At 38.8% G+C, this 16,064-nt stretch overlaps 1 protein-coding gene across 2 annotated transcripts in view; it reads left to right on the top strand.

The window, feature by feature from the left end:
- LOC104610372 (DNA-directed RNA polymerases IV and V subunit 2-like) overlaps nt 1-14,525 on the top strand; it is a 50,518-nt gene extending 35,993 nt beyond the window's left edge. For both annotated transcript variants that reach the window (XM_010276945.2, XM_088895989.1), the window contains exons 6-8: nt 10,571-11,524; nt 12,477-12,748; nt 13,754-14,525. In XM_010276945.2, the coding sequence (XP_010275247.1) occupies nt 10,571-11,524; nt 12,477-12,748; nt 13,754-14,255 (1,728 nt within the window). In that variant the 3' untranslated portion in view covers nt 14,256-14,525. The remainder of the gene's footprint in view (nt 1-10,570; nt 11,525-12,476; nt 12,749-13,753) is intronic.
- The last annotated feature ends 1,539 nt before the right edge of the window (nt 14,526-16,064 follow it).

Here is a 16,064-nt window from a genome sequence, read left to right as displayed (position 1 = left end):
CATTTTATTGGTACCAAAAAAGAGTGGTGCAAGTAACCTAGGAGAGTTCAGATCTCTCAACTTGGTAAGTAGTGTATACAAAATTATTGCTAATGTGCTTTCTTGGAGGATTGGAGTTGTGCTTCCATCCATTATCTCACCCAATCAAGGTGCCTTCGTGAAGAATAGACAAATTATTGATTAGATTCTAATTGCTAATGAAAGTGTGGCGTATTTGGAAGAATTTGAAAAGAGAGTTTGGTTTGTAATATGGATTTGAAAAAGGTGTATGATATGGTTGATTGGTCATTCTTGTTGGGAGTGATGGAAAAATTGGATTTGGTGAGAGGTGGTGCAAGTGGATATGGGGCTGTATTAGGACATGCCACTACTCCATTTTGATGAGTGGAATTTGAAGTTGGTGGTTCAATTATATGAGCAAATGTCAAATTTGAAAATAAATTTTGATAAGAGTTGTGCGGTCTCTTAATGGCCATTGAATTATCTAGGACTGACTTTAGGGGATAGTTTGAGAAATAGTAATTTTTGGAACCTAATGGTGGATAAATTCACTAAGAGGTTAGCGTCATGGAAGAAAAGTAGTCTTTGGGTGGTAGGATCACATTGATAAAGTCCACTTTAACCTATTTTCCTATCTATTTTTTTATTAAGTTTTAGAATCCTAGAAGGGGTGAGCAGAAGTTTAGAAAAATTCACGAGGTATTTCCTGTGGGACTATTAACAATAGAATAGAGAAATAAGGAAGAAGAAGAGAAAGGAGAGAGAGGAGAGAAGGGAGAAGAGAAAAGAACGTTTTGGAGTCAACTAGAACTAGCTGGCGGTGCTAGCTTATATTATTATATATAGGGCGACCATAACTAAAAGGGAAAAAACCCTTATGCCCCTACTTAAGTTAGAGTACATAAACAAAGATAAAAAACTACTTTAACCAGACCAAACGGACCCTAACTTAGTAGAATGCAAACATAAAAGATAAAGCAAACATTACAACACTCCCCCTCAAGTTGGGACATGGATGTCAATCATGCCCAACTTGTCACACAAATTATTATGCCGCACATGATGTAGGCCCTTGGAAAAGATGTCTACAAGTTCTTTTGAACTAACATATGGAGTGCACACTTCTTCGCTCACAAGTTTTTCTCTAAATGCTTGTCCACTTCAATATGTTTTGTTCTATCATGGAGGACTGGGTTAGCAGCAATTGATAACAACTTTGTTGTCACAGTAGAGTGACATAGGTTTGTTAACTGCACAACCCAACTCTCCTAGCAAGTTTTTTATCCACATGATTTCAGCAACTCTACTGTGACAATATTCTGCTTCAGCACTGGATCTAGCCAGCACACTTTGCTTCTTACTTCCCTAGGTGACTAAGTTTCCCCCCACAAAGGTACAATACCCATTGGTAGATTTTCTGTCATTGACTGCCCTTGCCCAATCAGCATCTGTGTACACCTCCACCTTCAAATGCTCATGTTTCTGGAATAGCAAACCAGCTCCTGGGAACTTCTTGAGGTATCTAAGGATCCTTTTTGTAGTTTCAAAGTGAGTTGTCTTAGGTTATGCATGAACTGACTAAGAACACCCACTGCATAGGCAATATCAGGTCTGGTCATAGACAAATATAAGATTCTCCCTTAAAGTCTTTAGAACTTCTTCACATCTTTCAAAACCCCCCCTGACTGTCTCCCAGCTAATGGTTAGGTTCAATGGGTGAATCAATTGTTTTCACTCCTAACTTGCTTGTATCCTCTAATAGATCTAGTACATATTTCCTTTGGGAAATAAAGATGTCCTTTTGAAAGCGGGCTTCTTCAATCCCAAGGAAATAACGTAAGGGGCCTAGATCTTTCACTTCAAATTGAGTGGCTAGGAATTTCTTCAGCTTATGTATTTCAGTCTTCCAATCTCTTATGACTATTATGTTATCAATATACACAATTAAAGCTGCAATTTTCCCTTGACCTTTCTTCACAAACAGAGTGGCTAGGAATTTCTTCAGCTTATGTATTTCAGTCTTCCAATCTCTTATGACTATTATGTTATCAATATACACAATTAAAGCTGCAATTTTCCCTTGACCTTTCTTCACAAACAGAGTATGATCTGATTGGCATTGTTTGAATCCCATTTGTTGTACAACTAAATGAAACTTACTAAACCAGGCCTGAGGTAATTGTTTCAACCCCATATAATATTTTTTTAACATGCACACCTTCTGCTCACTACCTTTGGCATAAAAACCTAGAGGTTGAGTCATGTAAACCTCCTCCTCTAGGTCACCATTCAAGAATGCATTTTTAATACCCAACTAGTGAAGTTCCAAGTCAAGCTTAGCTGCTAGTGAAAGGAGGATTCTGATCGAATTCATCTTGGCTATTGGAGCAAAGGTCTCTGCATAGTCTACTCCATATACTTGTGTAAACCCTTTGGCCACCAATCTAGATTTGTACCTTTCTACCGAACCATTAGCCCTATGCTTTACTGTGAATATCCACTTGCATCCCACTGGTTCTTTTCCTTTAGGAAGATCCACCAACTCCCAGGTGCCATTTTTGTGTAAGGCATTAATTTCTTCCTTCATTGCATTTGTCCATTTAGGTTTGGATAAAGCTTTTACCACATTCTTAGGAATAAAGACACTGTCAATAGAGGAAAGGAATGCATGATATGAAGGTGAAATATGATCATATGACACAAAGTGAGAGATAGGATGATTAGTAATACAAGATCTAACATCCATTCTCTTAGCAATAGGAACATCAAGATCATTAATAACAAGGGGATCAATATTAAGAGGTTCAGGCATATCAATGGGAACAAGTGTACTTCGCTGATGAGAAGGATCTACCACGAGCTACTTCGATAAGATGATGATTCTTTCTTTTAGCAACACTGTTTTGTTGGGGTGTCCTAGCACAAGAGCTTCGATGAAGGGATCCACACGAAGCAAAGAACTCCGTGAGATCACTATGGAAGTACTATTTTGCATTGTCCGATTGGAAAATATGAATTTCAATTTGGAATTGAATGAAAACCATGCATTGAAAGTCTTTCACAATCTTTGGCACTTGATCTCTAGATTGCATAGGATAAACCCAAGTATATCTAGAGTAGTCATCAATCAAAGTAATGAAATACTTATATCCAGTCTCAGTAGGTAGAGTAACAAGGCTTCTTTCTGTTTCCTTCTTTGCTTGCTCTTTCTGTTTTGAAAAATGAGCCAATCTCGTCTTTTACCACCCCGTCCTCTTCCACTTTTGGGATTGGGTGGAACTTGGGTCTAAGAAGGGATTTGAGGGACTCAAACTTTGACAATATTTTGAGCCTTATTGCAATTCTTGATAACATTGTCTTAGACCCCACTAGGGCGGATTCTAGAATTTGGACACCTTCTCCCAACGACATTTTTTCTTGTGCTTCTTTCTTCAAAGTCTTAAGTCAGTCCACTAGTTCTACCTTCCCTCCTTTTCCTGTTGATGAGATTTGGTGCAGAGCAATACCTCCTAGGGTTGGTAGTTTTTGTTGGGAAGCCTATCTGGAAAGAATCAACACTGGTGATCTACTCCAAAAGAAGAGACCCAATACTTGTTTGTCACCTCAGTGGTGTGTTGTTTGTAAAGTGGATGGGGAGACTGGTTTTCACCTACTGGTGTCTTGCCATTTTGCGAGGTCAATTTGGGAATGGGCTTTGTCCCTATTTGGATGTAGTTGGAATACCCCATCAGACTTGCAAGGCCTTTTTTCCCCTTCTCTTTTCAGGTGGCGGATAAAAAGGGGAAGGACAATGTGGAGAGGACTAAGGGCTGCAGTATGTTGGACACTTTGGGAAGAAAGAAACTCTAGGATATTCTCAGAAGCTCAGAGAGGAGCAATAGATCTGAGGGCTATCATTCATATTAGGGCGGTACAGTGGCTGAAATCTTTGGAGCTTTTCACAGATTACACTGTGGATGACATGTTGAGGAAGTGGGGTGAAATTGCAAATTGCACTCAGACTAAGTCAGTAATGAGTGTGGCTTGGACCCCTCCACCTAGTGGATTCATGAAACTAAACTTTGATGGGTGTAGCAGGGGAAATCCGAGACAATCGGGGATTGGGGGTGTTTTTAGGGATGAAAATGGGGTCATTTCTGTTATGTTCTCAGGCCCAATTGGAGTGGGCGACTCCCTTAGAGCTGAGATCTTTGCAGTTATGGAAGGAGTACAGAAAGCTAAGGAGTTGAACATTAGGAAACTCTTAATTGAAGGGGATTCAGAGGTGGTGATAGGGTGGTTGATTAAAGATCACAATGGCTTATGGAAGTACAATAATGAGAGGAGGAAATTCAAGTGGCTGGTGCGGGAGATGGAAGTTAAGATACTTTGGGTTAAAAGATCGGCTAATTCCCTAGCTGACGGTTTAGCTAAACAAGGGGCAGAAAGGGATTCACTTTTTTGGGCTAAGCTGTAACTATAGTGTGTTTTCTTTCTTTTTTTTTTTCTTTTCTTGAGGTTCTTTGTTGCTCTTGGAAGATAAGCGTGTTTGTCTTCCTATTGTAAATCTTATTTTGATGTGTTAATGAAAGTGTTATTGATAAAAAAAAAGGTAGAGTAACAGGGCCCCAAACATTAGAATAGACTATGAAAAGGAAATCCAGATCTTTTATTTTTTAAAAGAAAAGAATTTCTATAATGTTTGCTCAGTTGACATTTTTGACACTGCAACTCACTAATTGACAAAAACAAATAATTTTGGAAACATAAGTTTTAATGACTCAGAATAAATATGACCAAGATGACTATGCCATAAGTAGACTTGACTCTCACTAGATGAACTTAAGGACTCTGTAGTCACAAGACCGGCTTTATTCTCCAACACGTAGAGACCACCCACCATGCTTCCTCTACCAATTGTCTTCCTCGAGGCCAAATCCTAAAACACACACGAAGAAGGAAAGAAAGTCACTAAACAATTTAAGGAGTGGGTAATATTGCTAATGGAAAGTAAATTGATAGGTAATTTAGGAACATGTAGTACATTAGAGAGGGTAAGACCAAGAGGAAAGGAGATGGCTCCTTGACTGGCTATGGTGGAAAAAGATCCATCAGCCAGTCTCACCTTATCTCTCCTAGAGATGAGGTTATATGCCTGAAATAAATTTGACTTACCAATCATGTGGTTTGAGGCTCTAGAGTCAATTATCCAAGGGGAATCAAATGTATGAGATGACACATGGAAAGTAGTGGCAGTGTTACTTGATGTAGACGCAAATGAGGTAGAAGGAGTAGGGCTAGAATCCATCTTGCAAAGTGTCCTACCATATAATTCCAAGTGATCACGAAAGGAGTTGATGATCTCTTCCTTGGGGTCAGAACCAGAGTGTCGCTCCTAGGGTACCATGGGACTAGTCTCTTGAGATGACACATTTGTTGAGTTATATTTCTTCTGACTCTGTTGGGTTGGCTTCTTACTCGGATCAGATGCTGATTTCTTACTCAATTCTTTAGCCCATTTAGGCTTGCCATGAAGATCCTAACGTGTGTCTCTAGTGTGCTTGGACTTTTGATAGTGAGTGCACCAAAGTTTGTCTTTGTCATACACTCTCTTCTATGAATCACCCTTTTTAAAAGAACCTCCGACATTTAAATTTGTACCCCCTCGGGTAGCTAGTGCAACCGGTTCCCCCTTTGTACAATTTATCACACTTTTTCTACTCTTTTCAGACTGAACTAAGGCATAAACTTCTTGAACTGAAGGTAAGTTCTTACTTCCTAAGGCATAAACTTCTTGAAGGCGTGCCTCGAGGCATATGCCTCCTACGCCTTTTAAAACACTGGTTTCTACCTTCATGCGGCCATGTGTAGCAAATAATATACCCTTACCGGGGGTTTCCTTAAGATAGCATAGCACCCTTTCCATAACGACCATATTTGTGTCTCTGGGAGCATGCATGAACTAGCTAATGACACAACATATGAAATGTCTGGACGAGTCATAAATAGATAAAGAAGTTTCCCCAGTAGTCTCTGAAACACTCCCCTGTCAGTTAAAAGCTCTTTATCATTAGCTGAGAGTTTATGATTTACATTAATAGGGGTGGAGGTAGGTTTAGCACCAAGTTTTCAAGTCTTAGTAAGAAGGTCTAGGACATACTTGCGCTGAGAAATAAAGATACTTTCTTTGGACCTAGCAACCTCAATGCTAAGAATGTACCGCAATTCCCCTAAGTCTTTAATCTCAAATTCAGAATTGAGGAACTTCTTGTGAGTATCAATTTCTTCTGTATCACTGCCAGTAACCACAATATCATCCACATAAACAATAAGAAATGTAACCAAAGTATTTTTCCTCTTAACAAAGAGGGTATGATTTGATTGAGTCTGAGTGTAGCCGAACTGAACACGAGCAGCTCTGAACCTATCAAACTAAGCACGCGGAGATTATTTTAGGCCATAAAGTGACTTCTTCATTCTGCACACCTTACCTTGCATCTTCTTACCATATATACTAAGAGGAAGGGACATATATACCTCTTCATGAGATCACCATTTAGGAATGCATTCTTAATATCAAACTGGTAAAGAGGCCAAACACAACTCACTACTAAGGATAAAAGAACTCATAAAAGTCATTTTAGCAATTAGAGAGAAAGTCTCAATGTAATCTATTTCATATACCTGGGTATATCCCTTAGCATCAAGACGAGTCTTATCGACCCATCTGTATGATACTTGATAGTGAAAACCCACTTGCACCCAATAGGTTCCTTCCCAGTTGGCAAGTCAACAGTGTCCTAGGTATCATTTTTATGAAGTGCTTCTATTTTAGTCCTCATAGCATCCCTCCACTCTGGTTTGACTAAGAGCTTTGACACTGACCTTGGGATGGGTTGATAGGAAATAGAGGCTAGAAAGGAATAGTAGGATGGGGACAACAAGTTATTAGAAAGATGTTTGGAAATGTAATGAGCTATTCATTTCCTCTTACCTTTTCTCAAAGCAATGGGTAGATCAGGGTCTAGAAATGAAGGTGCTAGTGGTGGAGATGTAGGACGTGTCATCTCTTCAGTAATTAGAAGCACCTGAGACTCAACTGGAGGTGTGGGATCAACCTGTGCCTTATCCTTTGCCACTGGTACCACCTCTGGAGAATAGGATGAGAGGTAAAAACTATAGGACTAGTAAGAGGTGGAGGAGCAAGAATGGAAGACTTCAAAGGAGAGGATCCCTCCACGGGAATGGGGGTAACTATAGAGGGCTTGACACAAGACTCAATTGGAGCTGGCAAAGGAAGGGATGAAGAAAACAATTCAAGAGGTCTCTCCCCCTTAGAAGGATGACTATAAAAAGGGATTGACTCTACAAAAGTGACATCCATGGAAATAAACCGGGTGCCACTAACGAGATCAAAACAATAGTACCCTTTTTGTGTGGAGGCATAACCAAGGAAGATACACTTATAAGCCTTGAGTTCAAATTTATGTCTCTTGGAACTGAGAATGTGGAGTGTGGACATAGCAAGTGCAACCAAAGACCCACAAAGGAATAGAGAAAATCTAAACACTAGGAAAGAGGACTCCAAAAGAAGACTTTAACCCCAAGACTCAAGAAGGCATATGCTTAATAAGATAGGTAGTTGTTAAAACTGCATCACCTCAAAACTTCATAGGAACACCGAACATGGGTAGCAAAAAAAATACTCCTTGCGACTTCCACAATGTGTTTGTTTTCCTCCCCGCTACTCCATTTTGTTGTGGAGTATGAGCACAGAACTTTGATAGACAACCAATCCCAAATAAGGTCCTTCTCAAAATATTCCTTAGCATTGTTTGATCGGAATATTTTGATGCGGGTATCAAATTGAATGAGTATATATATATTATCAATCTAAGTGAGTATATGTTCATGGAACTGTTGCACAAGCTTAGGCACTTCAGCACGAGAATACATAAGGTAAATCCAAGTATATTGTGAAAAGTCATTACTAAACAGGGTGAAATATCTATAGCCACCCATACAAGATAAATGGTAAATCCCCCACACATTAGAATCAATTATCCAAGGGATTTTAAGAGTACCTAAGACAGAAGCATGATTTGTAATGGCACAAATACCTAAGTGCGCATATGCAGATGAAGGAACAGTATCTGATGATACTGTAACAGTGAACTCCAAGTGACTGATTATTCGATCATACTTTTCATACTCAGCCTTGGTGGCTGCAAGCTACTCTCCTACTAACTTATCACCACTCTATCCTTGTTCACTTTGTGAGGAGGTGGCTACATTTGCATTTCCACATTTTCCATTTTCAAACCTTTTTCCACTATTTTCTTTCTTGAGTTTGGTAGGAGTGAGCTCTGGATGCAGCTTCCAAGAGGTGTCTTTAATGTGTTTAGGCATCTTGCAATATTCACATATAACATCTTTCTTCCCAGTGTTGACCTTCAGCTTCATCCCAACATTGGCATAGTGATCAACCTGTGGTTCTACAGACTAAACTTGTTTTTTGCTCTCCTCACTGCTCACCATAGCATAAGCCTAAGACAAAGTCACCTCATCCTTTGCCAAAACATTCTGCCTCACAATATCATACTCCGGGTTGAGTTCGATAAGGAACTTAAAGACCCGATTTCTCTCCACAAACTTCCTATGTGTTTTTGCATCCTTTGTACAACCCCAAACAACAACCTCCATTAGATCAATCTCTTGCCAAAGAGATTTCAACATGGAGAAGTAGATGGCTAAGGGCTTCTCCCCTTGTCTTAGATTATTACATCATTCTTCAATTTGTAGGCCCTAGCAACAATAAGATTTTAGGAACAAGTCTCCATGACACTATCCCACACTTCTTTTGTAGTTTCCATCCACATGTAGTGTTGACTAATATGTGGTTGTATAAAATTCACTAACCAACCCACTACTGTGTAGTTTTTCTACATCCACCTTTCGTAAGTAAGGTCATCCTCAGTCAGTTTCTTCTTGCCCCCGGTAATGTAATCCCATTTCCCTTTACTACACACATGAATCTTAATGGACTTAGACCAGGCTAAATAATTGGTCTCATCCAACCTCACAGTGGTCACTTACTTCCCTAATTGGTCTGTGGGATATTTGGTTTCTCCTCTAGTTTGCTCCATTGAGTGAACAGATGCAAATGAAAATCAAATTAGGGCTTTACTAGGCTATATTTGCTATTCCAAGCAAAGAACAACCCTTCAACCTCCCAAAAACAAGGTTTCATAGGACCCCGCAAGATGGGAGAAGGAGAGAAACTTTAACCGCTCCTATTAGAGGTTCCAGAACTCAGTCCAACCCAAAACGCCCTCAATAGAAATTAAAAGGCTTTCCTCTGATCCCCAAGCGCCAAGTTCTAAATGTCACTACGGCCTATAACAAGGTTTCTCTAGTTATCTAGGGTTTTCAGGAAAAATCTTCAAGAACCTACCTTAGGCTTCAACTAAGGATGAAAAACTCCACAGAAACTCTCCAAAAACCCTCCTAATTGGGCTGCATAGGCTGTTGGTTGATTAACCGATCAGTTCTCCATACACATTGTGTATGGGCAAAGGAAGGAGAAAGATGTTGAAGGTGAAAACCTGCTCTGATACCAAGTTGTGAAATACACTTGCAATAATTCAGAAAAAATATAAAAAGTAAGAGGAAAGGAAGAAGAAAGAGAGGTTTCAGCAGTAGTTTGTGGAAGACGAAGAGAAGGGAAGAGAGAAGAGAAGAGTTCGATCCTTTTTCTCTAGCCCCTCCAAGATGTCTTTTATTCTCTTAATTTTAAACTGAGTACAATTCCCTGGATATCCTTAATGGGGCAGCCAGCACTAAAAAAATAATTAAAAGAAAAAAAGGAGGCCCATAACTAAAAGAACATAACTTAAAAGAAATAAATCACCAAGGCCCATTCGGCCCATTCTCAGTACATATACAACAAATCCTATAAAAATACACAACAATATTGTAACTGATTTTCTTTTTCAAAATTGAAAGAAAAAAAAAACAAATAAAAGTTGCTTGCGTCTTTTATTCATAGATTTTGTTCACAATGGCTATTGTAAGATAAAAATATATGTTCAGTTAAAAATACTAGAATGTTGTTGTTGTTGTTGTTATTAAATGAAAAATCTGAGAGTATGAATTAACATGCTTTGTTGCACTTACATATTTAATCATGATCATGAACCATTTGTTTTTACATGCTTCAACTTCCATTCTCAGTAACTACAAAGATACCATTGAACTTGCCAAGCTGATGGGATATACCATTCCTATTTGATAGAGTTAAAACTGTGTTTCTTACAACTTATGACCATTTTCTGGTTAAGGTCCCATTCCCGTATTTAAGTCTGACTTGAAATTTAAGAAAATAAAATTCTGGCCCTATAGAATTCATTGTTTCTTTTAATGTCTAAGTTTATTATTATCTGATACAAATTTTCAGTTGATTTTAAAGCACAAAGCTGCTGCACCTTCAAGTTATCATTTTTATTTTGACTATTTCTGCATTGCTCAACCATCACTCTTCTTTCATTTATCTATGTGCATAGTATCCATTAGCAACCCTAAACTTCTGCAGGTGGAGATTAAAAGGGACCAGCAACAGGGTGAAGTGCGAATATTTTCCGATGCTGGTAGAATCCTACGGCCTCTTTTAGTTGTTGAGAATCTAAGGAAGATAAAAGAATTTAAAGGAGGCTACAGCTTTCAGTCTCTTTTGGACAAAGGAGTACTAGAGCTTGTAGGGGTAGAAGAAGAAGAGGATTGTCAGACTGCATGGGGTGTAAAATACCTCTTGATGAGAGGTAAAGATGAGCCACCTGTTAATTATACACACTGTGAGCTTGACCTTTCTTACTTAATGGGCTTAAGCTGTAGCCTTATCCCTTTTGCAAACCATGACCATGCTAGAAGGGTTCTTTACCAATCTGAGAAACACTCGCAGCAGGCCATTGGGTTCTCTACAACAAACCCGAATATTAGAGTTGATACTCTTTCTCACCAGTTATATTACCCCCAGAGGCCACTTTTCAGAACCATGGTCTCTGATTGCCTTGGAAGACCTGAGTATCCCCAAGGTCATAATGGAGTCCTTCCCAGGCCAGAGTATTTCAATGGCCAGAATGCTATTGTGGCTGTTAATGTTCATCTAGGTTACAACCAAGAAGATTCATTGGTCATGAATCGGGCTTCTTTAGAGCGTGGCATGTTCAGAACAGAACACATCAGGAGTTACAAGGCTGATGTCGACAACAGTGAATTGTTTGATAATAATAAACGCCAACGGCCCAAGGATAGAGTTGATTTTGGTAAAATACAGAGTAAATTTGGGCGTGTTGACAGTCTTGACGATGATGGATTTCCATTTATTGGGGCAAACTTGCAGGCTGGTGACATAGTCATTGGTAGGAGTGCAGAATCAGGGGCTGATCACAGTATCAAACTGAAACACACAGAAAGAGGGAAGGTTCAAAAAGTTGTGTTATCTGCTAATGATGATGGAAAGAACTTTGCAGTGGTATCACTAAGACAGGTTCTCTCTCTATCTCATACACAAACACATACATACACATACCTATGTTACATGGATACTGGCACAAGTAAGTGAATCTGATAAAGGTAAAGATTATGCTGCTATATAGGTATGCTTGTGCCAGATTATGCTAATGATGATGGAAAGAACTTTGTTAGATTGGAAAAGAAAAAACAATTTGCATGCGTTATGGAATATAGAACTTTTCTTTTCAAAGGTGTCTGGTGTGATGCTTACACCTTGAGGTGAGCCACAAGGCAACTTTGAGACTCACGTAAAGGTTTGAGGCACATAAGTAGCACCTTGACATGCTTTATTCGACAATGTATTTTGTAGTTGGAGCAGGATTCTCATCATGATGCTTACTTAAAGAGGAACCCAAGTTTTCCATTTTCTCTTTTATTTTTGATAAATAACAGAACCCAAGTTTTCCATGTCTTGTAATTTGGTAAAATCTTGGAATTTTTAACATTAGTTTAAGGATTTGTTTTACATCAAGAGCTTTCAGTAGTCTTCAAGGATTTAAGACTCATGATTGACGCCTTTAGGTAAAACATCCTGAAGCAACCTTGATGAGACTCGCATAAAAATTTAAGGCATATCATTGACACCTTGATGTGCCTTATTCAACAATGTATTCTGTAGTTGAAGCAGGAATCTCATCATTACACAGTCTTAAAAGAGCAACTTAAATTTTACATGTTGGTTTGTAATTTGTTAAAAATCTTCAAGGTTTTTATCCTGTGTGTGGTATTATGTTTCTGTGTGTGTGCGTGTTTTCTCTAAAAAGTTTTTCTCATGATTAGGCTTAGCCTCAAGGCTTGAGGCTTACAGCACAATGCAGCAGAAGACCCCAATACCTCTCTTCACACCTTCAAATTTTTAAACATTGTATAAAATAGATTGGCATTTTGAGCCCATTGATTTACATTTTTCAATTTCTTGGGTGCAGGTACGATCGCCATCTCTTGGGGACAAGTTCTCAAGCATGCATGGTCAAAAGGGTGTTCTGGGATTTTTGGAGTCTCAAGAGAATTTCCCATTTACTCTTCAAGGCATAGTTCCAGATATTGTGATAAACCCACATGCATTTCCGACACGTCAAACTCCTGGCCAGCTGCTTGAGGCGGCTTTGGGGAAGGGGATTGCTTGTGGTGGGTCGATGAGATATGCCACCCCTTACACTGCTGCTTCTATCGATGTCATCACTGACCAGCTGCACAGGTAACAATGCCATTAAAACATCATTCTGGATCACTCAATGGAGCAAAATAGACGTCTTTTTCTAAATGCTTCTTTTTTGCCTTCTCCATCAAGGATGACACCAACCACTATGCAGCTTAAAATAAAAGGCCAAAGAACTCTTGGTTATGCCTATTGACTGTTGTTAGAGCCTAGTCAACCAATGTTTTGAAAAACCACCTGGAAACAGAACCACCTTTCACTCCAGGTTGCGAGTAGTGGTTCAAATCCAGGTCAAATAGGTCAACCCATGATATCATAAATCATATAATAAACAGATTAAAAATATAAAAAATATTAAAATGCAAATTATACAAAAAACTGCAAAGAATTTACAGAAAAATTAGGGCATGTCTCAAATGTTATATATTCATCATATTAAACAGAAATAAGTGAGACAGCTAAGTATTATTGTAATTAATGTTGGAGATTGCTCGAAAAAACACAGAATAAATAAAGGACTTAATGGATATTAGGTTCAAGGCATTAGATATTAGATTTTTAGGACTTAGATGAAGGTTCCTCGAAATAAAGGATATTTTATGATTAAAAAAGATATTAAATATGTAACTCGTGACCTGTCGGTTGGATTGAATGGTTCAATGATTCATCTGGCTGAGTCACTGGGTTGTTGATTCGGTCAATGTTTTTTAATTCCTGAAAATGCAGAAAAAATAAATAAAAATATGGATATTGGTTTAAAATATTGGATATTAAATTTTGAGGACTTAGATGAAGGTGGTTCAGGGGTAAAACATTAGTCACAAGACCTGGGGACATTGGATCCTTGACCGGAAATCTGGAACTATGGCTACTTCTTGAGTTAGATTGTTTTGATCATGGGTTTCTGCACTTGCTGATATTTTGCCTTTGTTCTCGCCTCATTTCCATTGAAATCTCAACGCTGTTGAATTGAACACAGTAAGTTTGATTCAAAACTTCTTTAGTTTGCATTTGATCGAGTATGATTTTAAAATTGTATTACAGGGCTGGATATTCAAGATGGGGAAGTGAGAGAATTTATAATGGCCGAACTGGTGAAATGATGCGTTCTTTGATATTCATGGGCCCAACATTTTATCAGAGGCTGATACATATGGCTGAAGACAAGGTAAAATTTAGGAACACAGGACCAGTGCACCCACTTACCCGACAACCAGTGTCAGACCGGAAGCGTTTTGGTGGGGTCAAATTTGGTGAGATGGAGCGTGATTGCTTACTGGCCCATGGTGCTGCGGCCAACCTACATGAACGTCTATTCATGCTCAGTGATTTCTCACAGATGCACATATGTCGCAAATGCACCAACCTTGCAAATGTGATCCAGAGACCAGTACCTGGAGGCAAGAAGATCCGAGGTCCATACTGCCGATTCTGTGAGTCTGCGGAGAACATTGTAAGGGTGAATGTGCCTTACGGTGCCAAGCTGCTGTGTCAAGAACTTTTTAGCATGGGCATATCCGTTAAATTTGAGACGGAAGTGTGCTGATTTTTTCCGTTCATGTTCAACAAGGTGTTAATGAGATTGCACTTTTTTCTCTTTTTTGGTCCCTAGATTTTTATAATCTGGGATTCGACTTGAAAACAGTTTCTGTATATTGTATTGTACAGCTTCTGCTACCAACTGGCCAGTAACCACTGAAAGTGCGATTATGCATACCTGCAATGAAATTCAAATGACGAACCGAGCCGAGTGAGTAAACGGGCGGGGGCAGTTCACATTGAGCTATTTCTTCTGCAATGGATTTCATTTCCACCATTTAAATTACTTCGTCCCCAGCTCTAATTACTGATGCTGAAATGTTAATTTGCACCGGATGACTCAAATCCGCACGTTGCCGATTGTATTACGGTGGTTCGACAAATCTCGACGCATCATTTTTATCCTCTCACTAACTCTCCCAGTTGGTTAGCGGTGTCTCTCCATCCATTTCTCCTTCCTGCTTCACGATTCAATTGCAAACCAGTAGATACTAATTCACTGTGAAGGAATTTCAGGTGAAATAGGTATATTTATAGATTTATGGAATGTGGCAATCCCAACCAATGGGCTTAACAAGAAGCCCAATGGTTTGGCTTGGGCCTCTACGCCAACGGCATATATAAATATTGGTGATTGGAGCACGGTCAATTCTAAGAATAATGCTATTTTGGAAAAGCCATTTCCAACATTGTATTTTCATAGGTTTCCATCAGGTTTGTGGAATTAGGGCCACCAAATTAGGCTCAACCCTAAGACAACTTCTGGATTGGCCTAACCTAACCCAACCCAATTCCCAATATAAAAACTCAAGAAGGTGAGCCCGCGTCTTGCCCGAGTTTGAATGACTTGCTGCTTATGTTATATTTCAAATATTTTATACATTCATAATGAACATATATAATATATATAACTGGGGTTCATATATTACAGGTTGTTTTGGCTCGGGTATCTTCGACTTCCTTAAGCCTCAACCTCAATAGAAGTCTAAAACGAGTTGGGATCAAACAACAAGTGTTCAGGCCAAGGCCTAACTTGTAGCCTAAAAATCAAAACTCAATCCGTACAATTTGTATGATAATAAGGCTTGACTTGGGCCAAAATATGGGTCTGGATTTTTACCTTACCCCCTTTTATTTTATTTTTATTTATTTTTTGTTTTGGTTTCTTTTCTAAGTATATCTTAGCCTCACTTGACAGTCAAATACATGAATCCCTTTTTTTTTTTTTATCATTATATTCTGTTAGGTGTCAAACTATGAATGCTTAAATAATTCCTTATTATTTTCACCCAAATCCTTTTTGGTTTATTTTCCCTTTACTATTTTAGCCCCTTCTATTTGTAAGAAATCACCTTTTTAATTAATAGGTTTTGTAAATGGTTATTATGCACGTATACAAAATCATCTCAATCTACTTTCTCTCATTTTATCGCTTAATAAAAGTTAATCCTAAGTTGTTTCATTTGACTTCATTTCTAACTGTGTCATTTCTAGTTTTACCATTCATGCAACTAAGTATTTACATTTTTGTGATGCTCATATTTTTTGGGCATGCCTTATCTTAACTGCCCAACCTTCTCTTCCATACAGTCAATACATAGACGATGAGCAAAGAACCATCAATGATATCCATCTCATTGCAACAAGAAGAAAAAAACAGGAAGAAGTTTAGCTGGTCCATTCTACATGGCTGGGCTGGCTTGAGGACAAGCACCATGGGCAGGGCTGAGTTCTAATCCACCCCGGCCTGAACCCAAAGTCCCAAGGCATTTTCCATGCTGCGTAGCCTGCCCTCAACCCGTACTAGTTACGGTCG

Source organism: Nelumbo nucifera, chromosome 1, assembly GCF_055504915.1.
Source record: "Nelumbo nucifera cultivar China Antique chromosome 1, China Antique-T2T, whole genome shotgun sequence".
Taxonomy (NCBI): domain Eukaryota; kingdom Viridiplantae; phylum Streptophyta; class Magnoliopsida; order Proteales; family Nelumbonaceae; genus Nelumbo; species Nelumbo nucifera.
The sequence above is the reverse complement of the archived record's forward strand: the minus strand, read 5'-3'. Positions and strand labels throughout refer to the sequence as shown.